Genomic DNA, 22,873 nt, shown 5'->3' on the forward strand with positions numbered 1-22,873 from the left:
TTCATTGTTTATTATTTATTCAATAACAAAGAATTTAGAATTACAGATTCACATCTAAGTTACGGTATAACATTACCATTCAGATCATATCACAGACAGCTTAAAATTACTTCACACACTAAGAATAAGGACAAAATCGTTTGGGACTTCGATAACAATAATTCACATATTTAATGATTGTGTGTTTTACTGTATTGAGTATTTTGCAGCAGACTAATAATAACGAAATATTTGAGAATTTACTTCAAACTCTAAAACATATTGAAGTCAATTCCTATAAATAAATAATAAGTCCACTATATTAACTTCACAGACTTATTTTAACACACATCTGTAGACAGCAATAGTGACACCGTTCGGCTCAATAATGTAACCCTAACCCCGCCCACCCAATAGTAAGCCAATCAGGAAGCAGTAGTCCACAAGTGGGTGTGGCCTAAGTTTTGTTCGCTTGATGCGAAAATGCCATGGGAATCACAATATACATTGTAGTTGTTTAAGAACAAGGAGAAGGTTGGATTATTTACATTACACACGATGTCGTTGTCGACACAGTTACCAAAGAATTGTATCCCATGTAATTTTCTGTATACATAAATGCACCCAAGCTTGGGAATATTTGTACCCAATGCCTATTTTCACAATGCTCGAAAAATGTCACGTACCCTTTATAAAGTCAAGTGTGCTATTTTCCATAACCCCCTTGAACTCTATCTTGTACATTTTGTACTCGGATTTTGGGTACCTCTGTGTATGCAGAAAGTTACCTGGGGTACATTTCTGTTGTACCTTGTCGCCAATGACCCCGACAGCTGAACCTTTGCGCTGACATCATATTCGTAAAATATATACTAGCACCCAAAACTGTTCATATCAAATATATAAATTAAATGTCAGATAGAAATATGTAATGACGAGAGACGTAAACCCCAGAGTGTAAGATTAATCCAATAAGAATGCAACAGGCCATCTTGTGTGACGTCACGGACAACAGCACGAGCACAGGAAACCGCTGTTGAGCATGCACCAGCTCATACAGTTCATCCGGGCCACCAGTTCCCGGTTAAAAGGACAGCCTTTGGACATTCCATCGTTCAGCACATGAAACGTCTCAGGAGAAACACGTCACGGCACGATTAAACTGCCGAACGCTATCAGGTCATTGGAATATTGCAAGGTGGAACGTCGTACCGCGAGGTGGCCGACTGCTTCCATTGCCTCAGAAATACCACTTCATCGCCGATGTGACGAGTCCAAGACAACAACCTCGTCAAGACTGTCCCCGTTCAGGACGTCTGTGTGACGTCACCAGCACAGAACTGGTGGATCCGTGTCACCAATCTCCGTAACAGGCCCCAGACAGCCGTGACCACTGTCCAGACAGCCGTGACCACTGTCCAGACAGCCGTGACCACTGCCCAGACAGCCGTGACCACTGCCCAGACAGCCGTGACCACTGTCCAGACAGCCGTGACCACTGTCCAGACAGCCGTGACCACTGTCAAGACAGCCGTGACCAGTGCCCAGACAGCCGTGACCACTGTCCAGACAGCCGTGACCACTGTCCAGACAGCCGTGACCATTGCCCAGACAGCCGTGACCACTGTCCAGACAGCCAAAATATTGATTTACCTGTGTAACGAGACAAAAGAAATTTGAAAAATATATATTATTTGATCCATTCATTTATAATCACATTCTAAACGTGACTCACAGTGCTGACAGTGTAACAGTACCACTCCACCAATTCACCGTTCAGGACAAGAAATATAATAAAAAATAGACCACGGTGTTGAATATTTGCACAACAATGGCTACCTCATACATTGACGAAATATTGAATGTAAACTGTTATTTCTCTAAGGCAACATCATCTTCCAGTGCTGAAGACCATCATACCAAAACAAAACCACAGAATCAAAGAAAATAGCCTGTTGTTCACCGAGGCTTCAAATACAAACCATTTCATAAACTGTGTCGATGAAAAATGCAAAGTAAGCTGGATTAAAATTGAATTAGACTGAAGCAGTCCCTCCCTTTGCTGCCTTCCAGACTTCACTATCGTTCTTTCAAACTTCACTATCCTTTTTAATACTCCTGTACGCCCCATTTAACGTCTTATCTCTATCGTTAAAATTTTCCTATCCCTTTCAAGCGTCCTAACACAATCATAACCCAACCCTCTTTCAAACTCCTACACTTCTTACAAACACTGCTACGCCTATTTCAAACTTTATAATCCAATCTCATTCAGCAACAGCATATCCCTTTACAGAGGCTCGTGTTGTCATCTTTCGGTGGGTTCTGACTTCGAGTAAAGGTAAGAAACACTTGCTCCAGTGTTGTCTGATGGACGGAATAGTCCTCAACAAAAAACTGCCCCTTAGCCTGTTCCATGGACGTGAACACCTGGGCCAGACTCACGGAGGTGTCGGGCACCTGGAAGTGGGCGTAGCCCTGGTGGTCGTCAAACACTTTTGTGTTAGGAAATGTAGACACCAGGAAATCTATCAGGGGTTGTGTAGGCGCTGGTGAAGTTTCTTCTGAAGCTTCTAATTGCACCGTGACATTTCCCATCTTGGCGATGAGTGTGTACCCCTGGCCAAACTTGTTCTTCAGATGCTGTGGCGTTCCCAAGCAGACAAATTGCCCATTAACCATGATGGCGAGTCTCGTACACAGGGCATCACATTCCTCCATGCTGAAATTAATGAATGGAATATAGAAGGAGGTATCCTCTCTTAATCATTTAATCATAATTACTTTAGCTTATGATTTTATTTTTGTTTAACGCCACACTAGGCAATATTTCAGCTATATGAGGGCGGTCTGTTAATAATCGAGTCTGAGTCAGCGAGCCTGACCACCCGATCCGGGTAGTTGCCTCTAACGACAAGCAAGAAATCTTTTTGCTGGTATTTTGCTGAAGAAACACTATGGAATAGAAGTAAGTGAATGTTTGTTTACATCGCAGTTAGCAATGTTCATACTATGACAAGCTGTCCGAAAAGGTTACAGTCGAATCTGCCTTGGCAAACCTGTGTCACACAAGTAGTCAGGCAACTCTGCTACCATTCTATCTTTGTCAATAGTCTCTTTCAACAAGCATGTGATTCTGGAGCCCTGTTCTATCCTAAATCTGCCACCGAAAATCAAAGCAGATCGATCGGTTTACTTAAAACAAGTTTTTTGTGATTACCTGTGAGACGTGAGCACCAGGGTCCTGCCGCACTCCCGGACTTTTGACAGGACGTTCCAGAGCTGCCTCCTGGCCTTGGGGTCCATCCCTGTGGACGGCTCATCCAGCATGATGAAGGCCGGGTCTCCAACCAGAGCGATGGCAGTGCTCAGCTTACGCTTGTTACCACCACTATAAAGATACCATGTAAACTATTGATGGAATATTTCAGTACCAATGTTACTTTATTCGAGATCTTTCAAGAAAAGTAAGTGGTAGTTCAATAGTTGATGCATGAACACTCTTAACGCAGAAATCTAATATGTCTAGTCACTGTTATCCTGGATAGTTATAAACAAGAAAGGGAGTGTAAAATTGGTTTATGGCCGCTCTGAAAGAATTTTGGTTTTAATGTGAGGGGGAATCAACTAGCCTACCGACAAATGGAAGGGACTATGCCCATTATGTCATTCAGTTAAAGAAAAGTAAACTTTAATTTCACTTTACTTTTCTATGTCCTCATTATTGTGATCTTAGAAAAGAGTTGATACCAGAACGCTTTGCCTTTTATTACTTTTCTCTCTTCAAAAAATGTCGATGTCAAGTTACAACAGGCTTTATATGCCCAAAATGATATTTCTCTTAGAAACGAACTGTTATTAAGATTTATCCGAATATGTAAAACAAATATGTAAAAAATATGTACTTATATATAACTCCTATATTGATATGGACTGGAAGCCCTACGGTGTCTCCTTACAAAATCCTCTTTTGACTCGTCCTCCAGGCTGCTGACGTCAAACAGCTTTGGTTGTACGAATGCATTGTAATCCTCCCTAACCAAGGGCAGCCAACAATCATTATCGAATATTACCACATACGACCGCAGATGGATTAATAAATGTTGCTAATGGCATAAAAAACAACAACAACAGCTTCTCATTGACATTTTGGGTGTAGTGAGTACCTATATGTTCCGGCAGGTTTGTCTCCGTACTGTGCAAGCAACATGATATCCAGCAGGTTGTCACACACGCCTTTGATGCGGCTCTCCGGGACTCCCTTGAGTCTGGCGTACATGGTGAGAGTCTCCCGTCCTGTCATCTGGTCAATCAGAGCATCAAACTGGGGACAGTAGCCCATGTTCTCCTGCACCTGTAGTAAATGATGTGCTGCTCAATAATCTATGATAATAATACATACATGACACCTTTTTTATGGATAAGAACTCCTTTATCCTTTGTAACAACGTTTCAAATAGAATGAAGAATAAATAAGTTGTGATCCATAAAAGAATATCATGTATTCATGTTGTTCCAACTTCTAAATGACTATCAAAGACTATATGTTTCTCTTATTGCAAAACCTATTCAAAGATGAAATTCAACGTTCTAGAACAATGATCAAGTACCTTTTGGGTATTATTCTTGATGTCGTATGACCACAGAAAAGCGTTCCCGCTTGTCAGCATTACATCTCCCGTCATCATCTTGAACGTGGTAGTCTTCCCGGCACCATTCTGACCCAGGAGACCAAAACACTCCTTCTCCGGAATCCCAATGCTGAGATGGTCCACTGCAACGAAGTTACCATACCGCTTGTATAAATCTTTAAGGATGAGCGCATCTGACCCATGCTCTCCAGCCGAGATACGACTAACACGTAGTTGCTCCTCAGCGACGTCAGCGTCCTTAGACATGGTGCTTTCAATTCTGGAGAACGCCTCAGAGTCAGATTCCTTGCGTCCTAGAAGGTAGATGATGCGTTGTGGGATTCTGTATTCGATGAACAGAGTGACAAGCAGATAGACGGCACCTTGGATCACCATGAAGACTACAAAACGGCCAACTCCTGGGTACATCCAGTCCAGGTAATCCTCGGCAAAGTCCAAGCAGTTGTCACCACATGAATCTGAGAAGAGAATTAAATTAGAATAATTAATTCAGAATTGTAATGATTAACACAAAAATATCTGTAGACAATACGAAAGCAATGACATGGTTCAACGCAATAAGGAAACACAAGCTCCGCCCATTCTATTATTAGCCAATCAGGAAACACAAAACGAAATGTTATATTGCATTTTCTTAAAGACTGACCTTTACAGCATGAAGGCTTCTCAACACAGAGATTGGTTGAGTTGGAACCGAAGCAGTAGTCCAAGTTGCTGTAGTTAACGAACATGTCATTGATGGACTTGCCAAAGTTGTAGTGGGGGAACAGCACCAAGAAGACCCAGTCCAGAGCAATCGCCAGATCCGTTTCCTCAAGAAGTCTGAGCATGAATGTCGTGAGGAGGGTGGCGAGACCTGATATACAAAATACATTGTTTAAATGAATTGAAAAGAAAATTGTAATCGCCTCACCCATAGAATTTAAGAATGACTAATACAACGAAACCCTATTAATCACTACTAGAAACTTAAATACACAAAGGACAAAGATTCGTTTAACTGAAATTATTTTAATCATGACAGATTAACTATGGTAATAAGGAAGAATATGGTGATCCTTAACAGTGTTTTAAGTATCATTATGCCCCAAAGTAAGATTGACCAATCAGAACAGAAACTCATATGAGCCCTTATAAGGTCAAAACAAATGCAAGATGGTTGTTACTGACCTAATTGAGACACCAACACCCACCTCGCATATTTCACACGAAAATTCTGGTACAGAAGTTCGTTAATCGACACTGTTTTGTGTTTTTATATCATCAATGTTGATGTGCAAGGACATTAATTTGAAACAAAGTCACGTTCGTGTCTTTATTGATAAAGATTATAGTTACAAATTTCAACAAGTAATAACCCTTTGACCCTCAACGTCAACGGTTGTAAGTTTTGACATGATTCGTTGTGGTGTCTTTAGTTTTCGGTGTCATATTACGTTAGTAGAAAAGCTGACGCCTCGCCCAATATTTTTCTTCCAACCTAATATGACACCAAATACTAAAGATTAACTAAAAACTAATATTATATTAGACAAACGCTAATGTAGTACTGGTACCTGTTATAATATTCAGGATGATGATGACGACCATGCCAGTAGCAGGGGACTTGAACACATATTGCAGGACGTACATGAAAGGTAACACCGCCAGTCCATATACAAGTAGAACCAAGAACACGATTCCCAGCCTCCCATCGTCGCTGTAGGCTGGCGACTGGAACGCTGCAAACACAACCAGCAGCACAAGGGATGGAATCAGGTAGTTGATGTAGTCCCAGGCCAGGTTGGACAACCAGAAGACAAATGGTCCAACTCCACTGACACTCTGAAGATGTTTGGCGCCCACCTGCCTCTCCTTGATGAGGAAGTACACGAAGGATGAAGTTAGGAAAGCCATGCCAAACAGGAGACAAAAGGCAACAGTGAACCCAATTCCTAACCCAGCTCCTGCAATCCGAGAGGATGATTCATTTTCATCAAAAGGCAGGGGGTTGTTGACAGTTATTATTGAATGATCTCGAGATGTGAAGTGTTTCAGCATAGCATTCATCATGTATGACAAGGAAATTGAAATTGCGTGAAATGACTGTCCATTGTAGTAGCCTTTAGCAACGGTGTTGGACGCATACTCGGCAGCAATCATCATTTTCTTATTGTACTGACCAATTCCAAGATTATTAGCTCTGGCTAGGAAGTAAGCATTAGCATCTGAGTTTGATAGGTTCATCTTCTCAGTAGTGTCTGCGGTTCCCACGAACTGGTCAGAATACGCAGTGCCCAGAGCCTCTGTCAGAGCAACTGCCGGGGTGCCGTCGTTGTAGGGCACAAAGCTTCCCCCAAAGGGTGCGAGGTCTAAGGTGAGAGGTGCTTCGCCGGGTAACGTAGGCTCAACCTCGCTCACCGCTAGGGCAGCTATTGCGAATAAGACAGGCAGGAGGAGTTGTACCAAGGCGATTGTCCTGTTCCTCCAAGTGTGGAGAACTTTCTTCACAAACATTCCTCTGAATCTTGACAATTCCAGCATCAGACCCGTGGCTCTCTTGTATCCCTGGTTGAATGCTGCATGAGATACGTCAAATGTATTAATGCCTATACATTCCTGTAGATAAGTAGATAAGTATAAAAACGAGCATTGCTTAAAATATTGTATATTGAAGCGAATGTGTTATTAATGTCCTAAAATAATGGTATTCGGAACTCGAAATGTCGACGTGTGAATAATAGTGCGTATGAATAATTTTCTTGTTAATACCTGATTATAGAAGAAAATGTACAAACATGTGAAGACGATGCAACATCTGTCTTCTGTAAGTTATAGGATGAGGACGTGATAGCACGGGAAAACGTTTTTGGTTCAACAAATACAGTTGGGACTAGCTTGGAGTTTCTAATACAGGTCATTATGTTAAGACATGATAAACGTACCCAGAATGTCACCATTTGCCTGGTTGGCCTGGACGTTTTGAAGTCTATAACTACAACTGGAACTTTGTTTCATTTCCATCGCCATGACAGGATTAACATAGGACTTCAGGCCAGCTGAACCACCCTGTTCTTGTTCTTGTTCTTGTTCTTGTTCTTGGGATTTCTCAACCCTGAAATATTTGAAATAGATAAACTTGATGCAACATTTCGTCTTGTTCTTATGTGATTGAGTGAGTAAGTGAGTGTGGTTTTACGCCGCTTTTAGCAATATTCCCGCAATATCACGGCGGGGGACACGAGAAATGGGCTTCACACTTTGTACCCATGTCGGGAATCGAACATGGGTCTTTGACGTGATGAGCGAACGCTTTAACCACTAGGCTACCCGACCGCCCCCTTATGCGATTGATAACAGGTTAATGCTACTAAAACATGCCATGAAACATGGAAGTGATTGATGTACCATAAGTAAGTTAGGAAACATGCTCGGTTGGGCCAAAAATTGTCAATGGGTGACATTGACGAATGGCCTGGGCCAATTTCAAGCTCATGTCCTACCGTTGGTAAGGTGTGAAACTGACAGGTTGAAATAGCATACGATTTGAGGAAGCAGACATATCAAAGTAGGATTTGAATCACATTTGCTAGCCCTGTCCCTTTTTAAGATTGGGATCAGTCAAATCTAAACATTTAAAAGAAACCCCCCACAAATGTATCTTTTTTTGTAATCTCAAACAATCAACAACACATACATGTACGTAAGCCGGAACACAACTGATGAATTCACACATATAGGCTTACCTCAGAAACACTTCCTCCATGGTGGTGGCGGTAGTTCCAAAGCTACATATACCGAGTTCCTTCCCCTTGTTTTCAATCTCCGTGAAGAGAGCAGCAAAGTTGGCTGACTGGTCATCAGGCAGCAAGTAGGAGAGTTCAGCATTGATCTCACTCTCCATGACTGCTGAAGGGACGTATTGCTGGACAACTTTCGTCACTGATGCCACCTGACAGGTGGGTTCCTTCACCATCACCAGGTGGTAGCCAGCTCCTGTTGGCAAATACGTTTGGTTACCTTATTATGAAGCTACACTAAAATTTGATGAACTGTCATCCCTCCCTTGTTTTTTTTATGAAGATACATTGTTCCGAATTGCATGATAACAAATAAAAGGGACAGAACTCTTTCCACAATCATAGTGAGTGAGTGAGTGAGTTGGGTTTAACACCGCTTTTGACAGTATTCAAGTTATATCACGGCATGTCAGTTTAATGTGGGAGGAAAGCCCGAAGTGATGTAGGTCTAAGACTCCACAATCATAAGAAATATCTGTTAAAATCAGAGTCCATTGTATGATTCCTACTATATCAAACGCACATGTTTATGAATTACTATCATGAAGTGATGATACCAGGTGTTCGCGAAAAGGTTAACGTATCCTGCCACCCAAATGGCACCCCTCACAAACACACGAAAAGGCAAGTCAACTGTTCACCTGAACATTTGGCATTAGACATAATTTTGGTTACTGATGCGTCAAATTTTTAAATATGTCGATCATATCACTTTGTTAAACCCTCCTTGAAAGGGCATGCACAATTGTATCTAACAAAATGCGAAATGTGGACACCTGCCGGGGGCTGCTGGGGTATTGCTCGACATAACGGGAAAGTTGACTCTTGAAACGTTGAAGTCATCCTTCTTGTCATACAGTCTTGTGTATAGTTTATGTCAATCTGAATCTTTATGCACAGATCTAAATATGAAACAGATGAGTCACTTTCACTGGTCTCTTTTCGGTGGGTAAATCAGTGGCTGTCCAACCATTATTGAACGATATCAGATCATCGATATACCTAAAGCTTAAGTTAGGTTTCTTTGCCAAACTCTCGTGTTTTGGGTTTGCCAATCTCAGCAGACTCTATGCAGAAAGAGACGGATCAGCAGAGGGAGGCACAATAAGAGTACTGGTGCATACTAAATATGCATGCTGGCTCAGCATAAAGTGAACATCACAGATAAAAGATGACCCTACCCCTCCCGCCAACTTACCGTACAGCTTCTTCAGGAAGTATGATGTCCCGCAGCACTTGACCACCCCTTCTGCCATGATGGCGATGCGGTCACCCAGAAGGTCAGCTTCGTCCATGAAGTGAGTGGTCAGCAGCATTGTCCGGCCCTGTCTGTTTCTCTGAAGGATGTCCCATGTCTGTCTCCTGGCTGCAGGATCCATACCGGAAGTCGGCTCATCCAGGATAACGATCTGAATAGCAAAACGTCAGAAAAAATATTTCTGTGTTAGTTTCTCAGTAGTAATATACCCATGTCGGCCATGTATTTTAAACACACTTAACGGTAACACGTTGTTATATACAGTGACCGCACGTACCTTGGAACCTCCAATAAGGGCGATGCCAACAGAGAGTTTCCGCTTCTGGCCGCCAGAAAGATTCTGAGACATGACATTTCTTTTGTGATCCAGCCCAATCTCGTAGATATACTTTTCCACCTCCGAGTTCACGTGTTTCTTTGGACAGCCTTTCAGCTAAATGGATTGATAAATAAGAGTATTGTCAGTACAAATTGCACATTTGCAGTACAGATCTCCATTAATAATTGGCAGGTAGGATATGAAGGCAAAACAGCTCACTGGTCCTTACAACCGAAGAAATGAAATATAGATAATGTCTTTCATCATGTAGTAGGAGGTATTTTAGATGTATTTTGTACAATTGGATAGATAACCTATATACCTCTATAAATTATGTTCATATTCTGTTTTAGTGAGGCAGAAACCATTAAATGAATAGTTCAGTGTCGTGTTCATGCCACATTAAACATCCTGCCATCTTTGATAAATAAGGGATGTTCTTAGACATTGCAGTAATATAACTTTAGGACGATAGTACATGTCTATTGGCTCAACACTAAATCCGACACCCAGGACTGCAGCACTCTAGATAGGATATGCAAAACAAGCATTTATCGGCATCATCCAATACGTTTTGAGTTGATTGTGAACACCTATGAATAATGTAATATACTCCATGGTGCAGCAACAGAATTTCATTTGCGTGCACATTTTTCTTTACAGATGCTATTTGCCCACTAAATACAGGCATCACATCAACAGGAATTCTGCAGTAGTGAATATTACACAACATGTCCCCTGAAACACCATTTTAAGCAGATTTAATTTTAAAAGTGGTTATTATTGTTTAATACGCAGACTGGACCCACGGGAGAACACATATACTGAATACTCTACAAAAACTGTAAATACCCAATGTGAGTAATATGTAAGCAAATACTTAATTGATCAAAAACTGGACACAGGTACTTACGTTGGCGAAGAAGTCAAGATGTTCTGTCACTGTCATGGTATCAAACAGAATGTCATGCTGTGGACACAGCCCCAGGCTCTGCCGGACACCTCGGATGTCTGTCCGTATGTCAAAGCCATTCACTATAGCGGCACCTCCAGTGGCAGGGATGAAACCTATGAATGATACACATCAAGTGAGTGAGTTGAGTTTAAAAGGCTTTAGGGGCGGTTGCTATTTTAACCTGGCAGTTTCACACCTGGTACCAATAACAATGGTAAGACATAAGCTTGAAATTGGCCTAGGCCATGCGTCAATGTCATCCATTGACAATTATGGCCCAACCGAGCATGTTTCCTAACTTATCCTTACTTACGGTACATCAATCACTTCAATGTTTCATGACATGTTTTAGTAGCATTAACCTGTTATCATTCGCATAAGGGGGCGGTCAGGTAGCCTGGTGGTTAAAGCATTCGCTCGTCACGTCGAAGACCTGGGTTCGATTCCCGGCGTTGATACAATGTGTGAAGCCCATTTCTTGTGTTCCCCGCCGTGATATTGCTGGAATTTTGCTAAACGCGGCGTAAACCATTCTTACTCAATTAAAAGGCTTTCAACATTATGTCACACACACCTCAGCATGTTAGCATGAAAGTCCAAAGTATAAGTTATCGCAAAGTTTACCAGTGTGCTGAACCCCGAGCACCGATGATGTTGCTGATATACGAATGATCATAGCCAGGACGAATCTAACAGTGCAAACCAATGATCACCAAATCATGACACGACTAAGGGACGCAACTCCGTGCGACCACAATTGTTTCTCGCATTATCAGTTACTGGATTGTCTGGTCCAGACTTGATTATTTACAGACCGTAGTCATAAGGTTGGAATACTGCGGCGTTATACAAAAAGAATTCAACCAAACCAAACAAAATAAACAGTCTTGATATATTACAAAGGCCAATGATTACGTAATGTGTAATGACGTCACAGCCTATCTTTGTAATTGCTAACTTTAACCCACCTGTTAGGATGGACATAGTTGTAGTTTTTCCAGCGCCGTTGTGACCCAGAAGAACAGAGATCTGACCCTCGAACATGTTGAGACTCATTCCGTCCACAGCTACCTTCTTCTTGGCTCCTTTGCCAAATACCTACACCAGTATGTACATGTAGATGTTAGTACTCAATACTCGATAAAGGGAAAGATCGATTTTCTGGTTATTGTTCTATATTATTTCCTCAACCTTACCTAAAAGAAATGATAAAAAAATACTTTTTCAGAGTCTTTTCAACCTTTCATCAAAACAAATAATTATTTCATCTGTATTCTCCTCAAACATTCTGCAAACATTTGCTGTTATTTGTTCTTCACGATCAGCTTTTCATTTAATTTGTATATGACCCATACTTGCCGTAAAAGGCGACTATGCTTGTCGTAAAAGGCGACTAACGGGATCGGGTGGTCAGGCTCGCTGACTTGATTGATACATGTCATCGATCCCAATTGCGTGGATCGATGTTCATGATATTAATCACTCGATTATTTACAGACCGCCGTCATATATTGGTGAGTGCGGCGTTAAACAACAAACCAACAGACCAGGTAATTTCTTACCTAATCGGGGCGGTCGGGTAGCCTAGTGGTTAAAGCGTTTGCTCGTCACGCCGAAGACCCGGGTTCGATTCCCGACATGGGTACAATATGTGAAGCCCATTTCTGGTGTCCCCCGCCGTGATATTGCTGGAATATTGCTAAAAGCGGCGTAAAACCATACTCAGTCAGTCAGTCTTACCTAAACAAGATATTGAATATTGTACTGTGTTATAAAGCATCAGCCACACTGTGATGGTGCTGTATCACATGATAGTCATACCTTCTGTAGGTTCTTGATGGATATCCCGATATCCATTCCATTAGGCTCCTTCTCGAAGTAGGTTTCATTTTGTTTTGTGGCAATATCTTGGATTGGCTCTACACGCACCGAACTACCACACCAGTACGCGATCTGTTGGGAAACATTCAATATGAATCTGTTTCCGCGGATAATCTAGGCTAGTTATTGTCTTGCATTGAAAACAACTTGCCAACACACACTTCCTTACATATATTTAGTAAGTTAACGTTCATCGCTGAGAAAGAACTTAAGGCAATAGTACTGAAGGAAAAACATAATATTGGATGCTAAATCAATAGTGGTCTCTTTTCAGCTGTTTGCACCAGGGCACGTATACGGGATAATTAATATGGCTATTTATGCCAGGGCAAAGGGATTTGTACCTCGAGATACATAATTAGAATTAGGATAGCAGTAGCTAGTGAACAGCAAAATAAAATCAACTGATATCTGTGTTATAAATGTAGGACACTTTGTCTTTGTTATTGCGGGAAACATCTGGTGTTTTGTTCATGTTTCCAATTAGGCGCAGTAGGGTCTCGCTATGAGAACACTTAGAAACATTACAAAACTGCAACGTTTTGGCATCGTCCCTGGAGGTATCCGCAAAGAAGCACTTAATTGTTGGACAAGATGACCGATTACGGACATTAAAGGGAAGAACTATTAATAATTTTATGCTTTGATGTATAATATCTGAATTGAGCTGAGAATGTAAATATGGCTATGGCACTGTTTTATGGAAGCTTATAGAAATATGTACACATTATAATAATTAACAAGAGAATACTCATGGCGCTACATTTATATTACCCCGGTCCTGGATGAGTGTGCCCTCAGGGTGAGTATACAGGCGCTACACGGTCAAACAGTCACATCACCATCTCATCCTACCTGGTACCCATTCACTGCTGGGTTAACAGTCACATTACCATCTCATCCTACCAGGTACCCATTCACTGCTGGGTTAACAGTCACATTACCATCTCATCCTACCAGGTACCCATTCACTGCTGGGTTAACAGTCACATTACCATCTCATCCTACCTGGTACCCATTCACTGCTGGGTTAACAGTCACATCACCATCTCATCCTACCTGGTACCCATTCACTGATGGGTTAACAGTCACATTACCATCTCATCCTACCAGGTACCCATTCACTACTGGGTTAACAGTCACATTACCATCTCATCCTACCTGGTACCCATTCACTGCTGGGTTAACAGTCACATCACCATCTCATCCTACCAGGTACCCATTCACTGCTGGGTTAACAGTCACATTACCATCTCATCCTACCTGGTACCCATTCACTACTGAGAGAACAGTTGCATCTTACCTTACATTGAAATACTAGCTTCAGGTTGGTTTAGGAGCATATTTCGATCATAGTCACTTATCTTACCTTACATTAAAATACTAGCTTCAGGTTGGTAAAGGCGCGGGCAATTATCTTCCCTGAAGCCCGCTCATGTAGGCCGCTCATGTTTTAGGGTAATCAATCGGAACATCCTAGATAACATGCATACCTTGGCTCGGGGAACATTGGCTCACACACAGCGTACATGACACCATATATCCTTGAGACACCACATATGTTATACGTGCTTCAGTATGGGACGGGAGCGAAGGCCAAGAAACTCTCAGAAGTCAAACTGGCGAACACGGTCAACTATAAATAAACCCATTGTAGACTACTGATATTCGTCATACAGATGATGCAGTTGATGGTGTACTCATACACCTGTCAGTACTCACAGTGAAGGAGAAGTACCATGGTTTGGGCACCCCGAACTCCCCCGGCCAGACGTTGTCCACATACCACGTGATGAGCAAGTGGATGGCCGAGTCTACGAGTAACATCAGCATGACATCCAGCAGAGACAGGTTGTCATCAACTGATGCAGGCTGGTCGAAGTTAGACCACTGAATACCAGAACCTGTGAGAAATAAATACAAACTGTATAATAACGTCCATGCATTCATTTTAAAGGTTTTTGAATCTTTATTCAAATATTGAAATTACTTTCAAATGAAACTATTAGGTTATCCATAATTCACTGTGCAGAGTTGCCTCCCTTAGCATTGCAAGGGTCTTCTGATCATATACCGCCTTGGTCCTTGTTTTTTATGATATATGCGTTGTCGTGGATTTCGCCAAAGTGGTAAAAGTCTAAATGAAAGCGACAATAGGAACGAAAGTCTAGGTGAGTTCATAGTACTGCAGGCCTCAAAGTTTTAATTTTTACAAAGTAGCCATATCGCTACAAGTATTTTTTTAAAGGTAGCCAGTGGTAAAATCAAGAAGTCAAGCCAGTATTGTAGGTAGCCAAAAGCATTTGAAATTATCTTTATCAAATAACTATTATGATATGTACAAGTTACAGAAATTGTATCTTAATGGGAACTGTAATTGAATTTTGTTAGTTGTGACTTGAACAATGATGCAATTTATGTTACTAGATTATATAGGTATATCCTCGCTTATCCAATGAGCATTGTCAACTACAATAAAGTACTAATTACATTAATTATCATATATTTTGGTTCATTGTCGACTTAAGAAGGAATTATTTGCGAGTACAATTATTAGCAGATGTGTTTTCAGCTGTTATTTATTTTTGTGACTACATATGTGTAGCAATAGAATTTAGTAGCCACAAGATATTTTTTCTAGGTAGTCATTTGGCTACCTCTGAATTTTAGACAGTAGACAAACTGAAATTTAGGTCGCATTGGCGACCGTTTAAGTCGCAACTTTGAGGGTGAGTACTTGCACAACGTTTGGTTTTGATGACCATGTCATGAATATTTTTACAAGATCCTGGCCATAAAAGTGATTCTATTCCTGTCTAACGTTTTGACATACCCGTTCCTTCATAGAGTCCAATCACCTTGGAGCCAAATGCCATGCCGAGATTGAATACCAGACATGATCCCAACTTGGCCGATCTGCTCATCGTTTCATACTGACTCTCAAGATAGAAGTAAGGACAGTAGGACACGAAGAATACAATTCCACTGATCGCTGCTCCTATATTAGCTGGAACAATGGAATAGAAGGTGACCTTAGAAAAACGGCATGCCACTCATCACATCGCTCAAATAACAAATAAATAAAGTTTTGTTTTGTTTGTTTATTGTTTAACGCCGCTCTCAGCAATATTCCAGCTATTTGAGGGCGGTCTGTAAAAAACCGAGTCTGGACCAGACAATCCTGTGAATGACATCATGAACATCGATCTAGGCAAATGGGATACGATGACATGCACCAACCAAGTCAGCGAGCCTGACTACCCAATCTCGTAAGTCGCCTCTCACGACAAGCATAGTCGCCTTTTAAGGAAACATGGGTTGCTGAAGACCTATTTTAGTCTCCACGGGTAAGTGGTAAGCATAGGAATTAATGAGTTTGCTGTGGTGAAACTATGTAAAACAAATATGTAAAAAAAATGTTTGTTTGTTGTTTAACGCCGCTCTCAGCAATAATTCAGCTATATAACGGCGGACTGTGAACAATTGAGTCTGGACCAGACAGTCCAGTGATTGACATCGTGAGCATCGATTTACGCAATTGGGATACGATGACATGCATAAACCAAGTCAGCGTGTGCGGCGTTAAACAACAAACAAACAAACAAATCCAAACCGGATCATCAAGGGTACCAACACATTGTATCTATATTTACCATCGCATTGATGATTAAGGAGTTTGATGGTTAGTTTTGTCAACTTCTGAGCGTATTCCTTTAAATCAAACATCAATCAGGAAATGCCAGGAATGGAATGCGAGCACCAAACAATATGCACCCCGGTCGCATACCTTGTGTTGTGTCCACGACCTCGTGTCGCTTTGCAAACCCATGTCTGTATATATTTACCTTTGTGTGTGAAGACGCTGATCATGAAGCAGTAGGAGATGATGGAGACGCCGTAACAGAGGAGGAACAGGAAGAAGAGGAAAGGATCACCATTGCTCAACGCCGCCCCGTTCCCACTTGCATCAAGTCCACAGAACAAAGCGTAGAAAGCCATGATGATCACCACGTATATAGAGGAGGTCAGAAACCAAGACATCCAGTTTGCTGTGGCGCTGAGTCCCATTAGCTTCATGGATTCCTAAATTGTAAAAAAAACACCCGGTGACAATACTGTGCTTATCTGTAATGGCTGAGGCATACATAGTTGAAGGTCGTCGCTTTATCGTGTGTGACACTACAGTCATACTGTCAGCAATGCGAATGGGGGTGATTGGGGAGGGAATGTGTGGTAGGTGTGATGGATTTTCGGTAGTTGCTTTAGGAGATAAACATCTGTATTTTCAGATTTGCAGGTTTTATTGAGTACCCGAAGGCCTGAAAATTCATTTGGAATCGACAGCGTTATCTGGAGGTTTCCAATGTTAAGATTTCGGGGCATCAACATGACTCCTGCCGAAAAGAGCAAATTTATTCTGTTTCAAAGATAAGATGTCTAAGCTACTCATCAGCAGTTTTTCTCTTTAAAGTTTAAATTTTTTAAAAGCAAATCATATTTAGGTGAGGTGAAATGGGGTTTGACGTCGCGTCCAAGATTATTGCACTTATATAGTGACGTGCATGTACGTGTGTGTGTTTGTGTGGCTGCTTGTAGTCCGGACTGATGCCGATTTATAGTGCTAGCTCACTGAGATACCATGCCGCAGTTTAACATGAATAACTCACTCAGACACAGTATACTGACTCCGAGCCGACCAGTCCTTGTTTTAGCCCCTTAATGTCGAGCGCCAGACAAGGTAACAACAAGTACCATCTTTTAACGTCTTTTGGTATGACGCGGTCGGGGATCGAACCCCGGACCTTCCGCTCTCCGGGCGGACGCTCTACCACTAAAACACGGACGCGGTCCAAATCATATTTTAAAGACCTAGAACCATGTAGAATTATTCTTTGTGAGCTGACGAAGCGCCAGTACAATTCAAAAACATAATGTCGCTAACTGAAGATAGTTTTTATTGAAAATCAAACATATGATAAAAGCAACAGAGGGGTATAGCTTCTTTTGTTCCTGAGTGCAGATTGACCCGAGTCTCTGTTTGACTGCATATCCCTACAGGATTAAATATACTGCAAGTTATTTCGTGGCAAATGATTTGATTGGCTTACAAAACAAAGTTTTTTGTGTGTTTATGTTTCCATAAGACACACCACGCCATCTAACGACTGCTGTTTCCTGATTGAAAAAAAGCATTAAAATCAATTCTGAAATGAATGTGTATTCACCTTTAATTTCCTCTCTTTTTCATAAACCACCCCTTTAGTTGTTTGTATCGCCATGAGAATAAAGCTCAGCATCAGTAGAATTGGCAGCATCACTTGAAGTACAATCATCATTGGGTCGATAATGTAGGGTGGGTAGGGCATGCGCTGTAGACGAATGTCAAGGTCACTGGTGGTATTGCCTGCTCTCGCGTTCCAGTAGTTGATGATTTCCTGGTTTACCAGTCGTTGGACTACCAGGAAGCCACTGTCCTTATAACCTGTATGAAACTGGTTAGTATTAATGCAAAGAAAATAATTAATCGTTGTATAAATAAATAAATTTGCTTTCCGTTGCACCATGAATGACATTTAGATTCTCTCTGTTAACAAGGAACATTGAAGCTGTGGACACGGGTGGCCCAGTTGTCTAAGGCGCCGCGATTTCCTGTGCAGAGTTACGTCCTTTGGGCACGCCAGAAACCCATGATTGTGGGTTCGAATCCCGGTTCGCCCCGATTATGTTTCTAGGTTTGTCAGCACCATTCCCGTGCTCGTGGGTTTCACCGAAGTGGTAATCGATTGAGACCTGCATCACTTCGGGCTTTCCTCCCACATTAAGCTGACGCGCCATGATATAACTGGAATGCTGTTAAAAGCGGCGTTAAACCCAACTCACTCACTCACTCTAAATGGCTTTTCAACCGCCCTTAACGTAAATTAGCTGGGATCATACTGAATACTTATTGAAACTTTAGGATTTAAGAATGGGACAATTCAATGTATGTCTGACATCAGTCATGTTTTACCCTTTCAATTCGCTTGAAAATATCCTTAGTATCTCTGCTACTAAATACAGATACCGACAGATGGTTAAGTGAAATCAGTTTCGACAGTGAACAAACATGTCAAAATAAAAACAACGGCAACAACTTATTGCCTTTCACATTTCTAAAATGACAAATTAAATGAAATTAAATACGAAAACAGTGTTATTTCTACCACCCCACCCCCAACCCCCCCTAAGTTGAAAAGCATGTAGAAAACGACGTACGGACTGACGGACGGACGAATTCCGTTCCTATATCCTCCGCACCACTACGTGGCGGGGTATATTAAAGAATCACGGGATAATTGTGCGAATATAATTGTGAAATGGTGTTTTAAGGAGGATTAAACTTAGAAAACTGTTCTTACAGTGATCTATATCAACCAGACCTATATATAACGATACTAACTTACGTGGAGAAAAATCAATTCTAGGAACTCCTGTTTGTCTGAACGGAAATGTTTCCGTAGTTCTCCATCTGTCAGACGATTGTTGGAGAGGGGGTCGGATGGAATAGCGGAGAGCCTTGGGGAGAGTTGTGTCGGTGGTCTTGACGTCAAACTCCAGTGCCATCGAGACGTCAGCAGAGTTTAGTCTGTAGTAGTCCAGTAGTTTCTCCTGGGACAAGAAGCCCATGGTAACCAATGAGGGACCTAAATATCAAAATCGAATTAATGCCCTTCATTATGTATTAGATACCCCATTTATAAGAAACACAGAGAAACAATGTTCACATCGCTTAAATGCATTGGAATATTGCTAAAAGAAGCTTAAAACCATACTCACTCACTGCTACACAAGACTTACAACAACGTCCTGCAAATACATAAGTCTGGTTTGTTTGTTGTTTAACGCCACACCCAGCAATATTCCAGCTATATTACGTCAGTCTGTAAATAATCAAGTCAGGACCAAACAATCCAATGATTGACATCCATGCAGTTGGGATACGATGACATGCATCAACCAAGTCAGTGAGCCTGACCATCCGATCCCGATCTTACGACAAGCATAGTCGCCATTTACGACAAGCATACACTCTTCAATAACGGAGTGGCCGTCGAGATCTCAACCCAATCGAACACCTGTGGGATGAACTCGATCGATGTGTACGTCAACGTCAGAAAGCGCCGCAGACACTCCTACAACTGGCCAACGCGTTACAAGCAGAATGGCGCAGGATTCCGCAGGGCAGAATTCGTACACTTATCCAGTCAGTGCCGAGGAGATGCAGAGCCATGATTGCTGCCCGGGGCGGTCACACGAGATATTGAGTTTAGAGCAACCTTGTGGCCTTATGTGACATGATAATGAACAGTTTTCAATGCCTTTGTACAACGACAACATGTGACTATCGAGCTCCAAAATTTTATAGTTGTATCTATGATATTAAATATATCGACTATATTTGGTACAATATATTTACTTCAAATCTACCCGTGCGTTTCTAATTTCGATGAGTGTAGGTTGCTGAAGACCTATTCATCCCAGAACAAATCCACATACAGATCAAACCCCTGGACAGATCGATAAATCATTACATGAACAAGCAAATGGACGAAAGCAAATGTTAGACTGATGATTCAGCAGCTAGTAAATAATGCGTGAACGAGTGGGTAAAAACATGTAAAAGCAAACTAAAACATGGATCAATTCAATGAAGGTGACCGTTCCTACAAGATGTAATATGATGAAGTTTTGCCAGTACATTTTCCTATCTTCACAATCATCAAGAATACATATATGCAGGTAGTATTCATTATCGTGTACTATTGCAGCCTAGCACGTTTCCGTATTGATCAATTCCAGGCGAAGACAGTGGAAGGTGTAGGCTGTGGCTAATGCATTTATGTTTATAGCGTCACATTAATATGTTGTCAAGGTAACAAAGAACACATGTCGTAATTTGATCATATTTCATAACAAAGACATGTTGATGCTTTGGAAATGACGCGCAATATCATGATATCTGCATGGTATGAAACAGCGAAAACACGCTATCTGCCGACTGCAAACAGGAAAATCCTCGTCAGCTATAGCTAGGTGTTTCCACGTAGCACCAAGCACCATTACAAGACTGTCAAATGGCACTGATGTGGGCCAATTTTGAACAATCGATTACCATATGTTGATTATTTATATGATCTATGAAATATACATCTAAAATCACTTTTGCGTTTGTTTTTGCGCAGTGTTGATTGTGCATTTGGCACATTAAAACATTAAGACTAATCTGTATCTTTGTGAATGTTGGAATCTTGTCTATAATTTTATATAGTTCGGGACATCGTTCCATTGTCTTATATAGCATTATGTCTGTCTGGGCTGAATGAGTGACCCCCCCTCCGAGTGCGCATGCGTCTGTGTGCCTATATATGTATGTGTCTTTGTAAACAACTGTGTCTGTTTGCCTGTGTCGGTATATGTCTGTACATATATGTGTGTCTTTACATATGAGTGTCTGTGTGTAAGTATATGTCTGTGTGTCTGTACATGTCTGTGTGTCTGTACATGTATGTGTCTGTGTGTCTGTATATGTCTGTTCATGATTGCTAGTATGTCTGTGTGTCTGCCCCGTGAAGATCCGGGGTAGAATAGGTTTTCAGCAACCCATGCTTGCCATAAAAGGTGGCTATGTTTGTCGTAAGAGGCGACTAACGGGATCGGGTAGTCAGGCTCGCTAATAGGCTGATGCATGTCTTCGTATCCCAGTTGCGTGGATCGATGTTCATGAAATTAATCACTGGATAGTCTGGACCAGATTTGATTATTTACAGACAGACGTCATATAGCTGGAATATTGCTGAGTGTGGCGTTTAACAACAAACAAAGAAACTTTATGTCTGCGTCTTTGTGTCTGCATATGTATGTGTGTGTGTGTGCGCTGGTGTGTGTGTGTGTGTGTGTGTGTGTGTGTGTGTGTGTGTGTGTGTGTGTGTGTGTGTGAAATACATATAGTTGTATATACAGTAAAGTACGGTTATAACGAACTCAAAGGGACTACTTATTTTAGTTCGTTATAACCGTAGTTCGTTAAAAGCATATACACAGTATAACTACAGCAAATAGTCGGGACCAAAAAGTAAGTTCGTTATATCCGTCAGTTCGTTATAAGCGTGTTCGTTATAACCGTAGTTTACTGTATGATGTAAATTAATCTTACCTCGTGTAGACGTGTTCAGAGCGCTTTGCACACCAGCCATCAAGCCGTCTGTAATCGCAATGTTTGGAGTGTACAGGATCTTCCCTGTCATCCCCCTCGAGGAGCCACTGCGTGGCACAACCACAGGGAAAGAATCATATTGCGTGGAATTATCCACACGTTGAACTTGAACGACGAATCTAAGCGACAGAAATACAACAGCGAACAGCAGAGGCAAGATCACCTCAAATATTGTAACACATATTTTCCTCCTTTGTAGCAGGAAGTTTTTCCACATGAGCAGCCCGAGTTGTCGAAAGAAGCCCATATTGGGTCAGGATGATGATAATGATGGCTTTGATGCCACCAGATCCTCTTCACAACAAGTATAAATCCCCACCTCTCCAGCGGTTGTCTCTGATTGTTCCGAATGACACGAGGAAATGGAGCAGCAACGTTAACGCCCTTCCGGAGGCCGACCTGTTGTTGTTGTTGTTATCATAAAAATACTTTCCTTATAGTTATAGTTTTATGGCTCGTGTTGCTAGTTCCGTGTTACCATACCCCTCCTCTCATCATACACCCCAAGACAACAAGGTCGCCATGTCCTGTTCCTCGACTTCCTCCCTTATAAAACAAGTGCCACTTGTATCCACGCGTATATGTTCAATTCTACATATCAAATTGTCATGTTTCGACTCCACGAAAGGTAAATATCGTTGTCTAAAGTAATATCACCCAGGTTTTGTTGTCCAGGCACCCAGCAGGACAGAAATCCGCCCCGTATACACCGCTGTCAGTACCCGTACCTCCGACTGGCTCGCCAGCAACGCCCTATCATCAATGCAGCTGAGGCCTCACCTACATCTCTACCGATT

At 41.6% G+C, this 22,873-nt stretch overlaps 1 protein-coding gene across 1 annotated transcript; it reads right to left on the reverse strand.

Annotated features, from left to right (window-relative positions):
- Positions 1-22,873, reverse strand: LOC124135432 (phospholipid-transporting ATPase ABCA3-like). Its single transcript, XM_046500758.2, has 19 exons — positions 22,017-22,873; positions 19,267-19,506; positions 18,049-18,305; positions 16,669-16,906; positions 15,657-15,830; positions 14,546-14,727; positions 12,764-12,895; positions 11,911-12,040; positions 10,901-11,055; positions 9,946-10,101; positions 9,609-9,819; positions 8,357-8,606; positions 7,556-7,725; positions 6,188-7,189; positions 5,278-5,487; positions 4,590-5,089; positions 4,146-4,333; positions 3,200-3,370; positions 1-2,701 (listed from the first exon to the last, which is right to left on the reverse strand). Exons 1-19 carry the CDS (start codon positions 22,321-22,323, stop codon positions 2,251-2,253), a joined length of 5,124 nt encoding a protein of 1,707 aa, XP_046356714.2. The 5' UTR covers positions 22,324-22,873; the 3' UTR covers positions 1-2,250.

Source organism: Haliotis rufescens, unplaced genomic scaffold (assembly GCF_023055435.1).
Source record: "Haliotis rufescens isolate VD_foot unplaced genomic scaffold, xgHalRufe1.0.p SCAF_70, whole genome shotgun sequence".
NCBI lineage: Eukaryota > Metazoa > Mollusca > Gastropoda > Lepetellida > Haliotidae > Haliotis > Haliotis rufescens.

What these genes read in the sequence shown, in the direction of transcription:
- LOC124135432 (XM_046500758.2), bottom strand. Translation starts at nt 22,323, where the DNA reads ATGGGCTTCTTTCGACAACTCGGGCTGCTCATGTGGAAAAACTTCCTG. An exon ending in CATGGTACTTCTCCTTCACT is followed by an intron (nt 12,896 to 14,545) that starts GTGAGTACTGAC and finishes GTTTCCCAACAG; the next exon opens with ATCGCGTACTGGTGTGGTAG. An exon ending in GGCAAATGGTGACATTCTGG is followed by an intron (nt 7,190 to 7,555) that starts GTACGTTTATCA and finishes TATCTCATGCAG; the next exon opens with CATTCAACCAGGGATACAAG.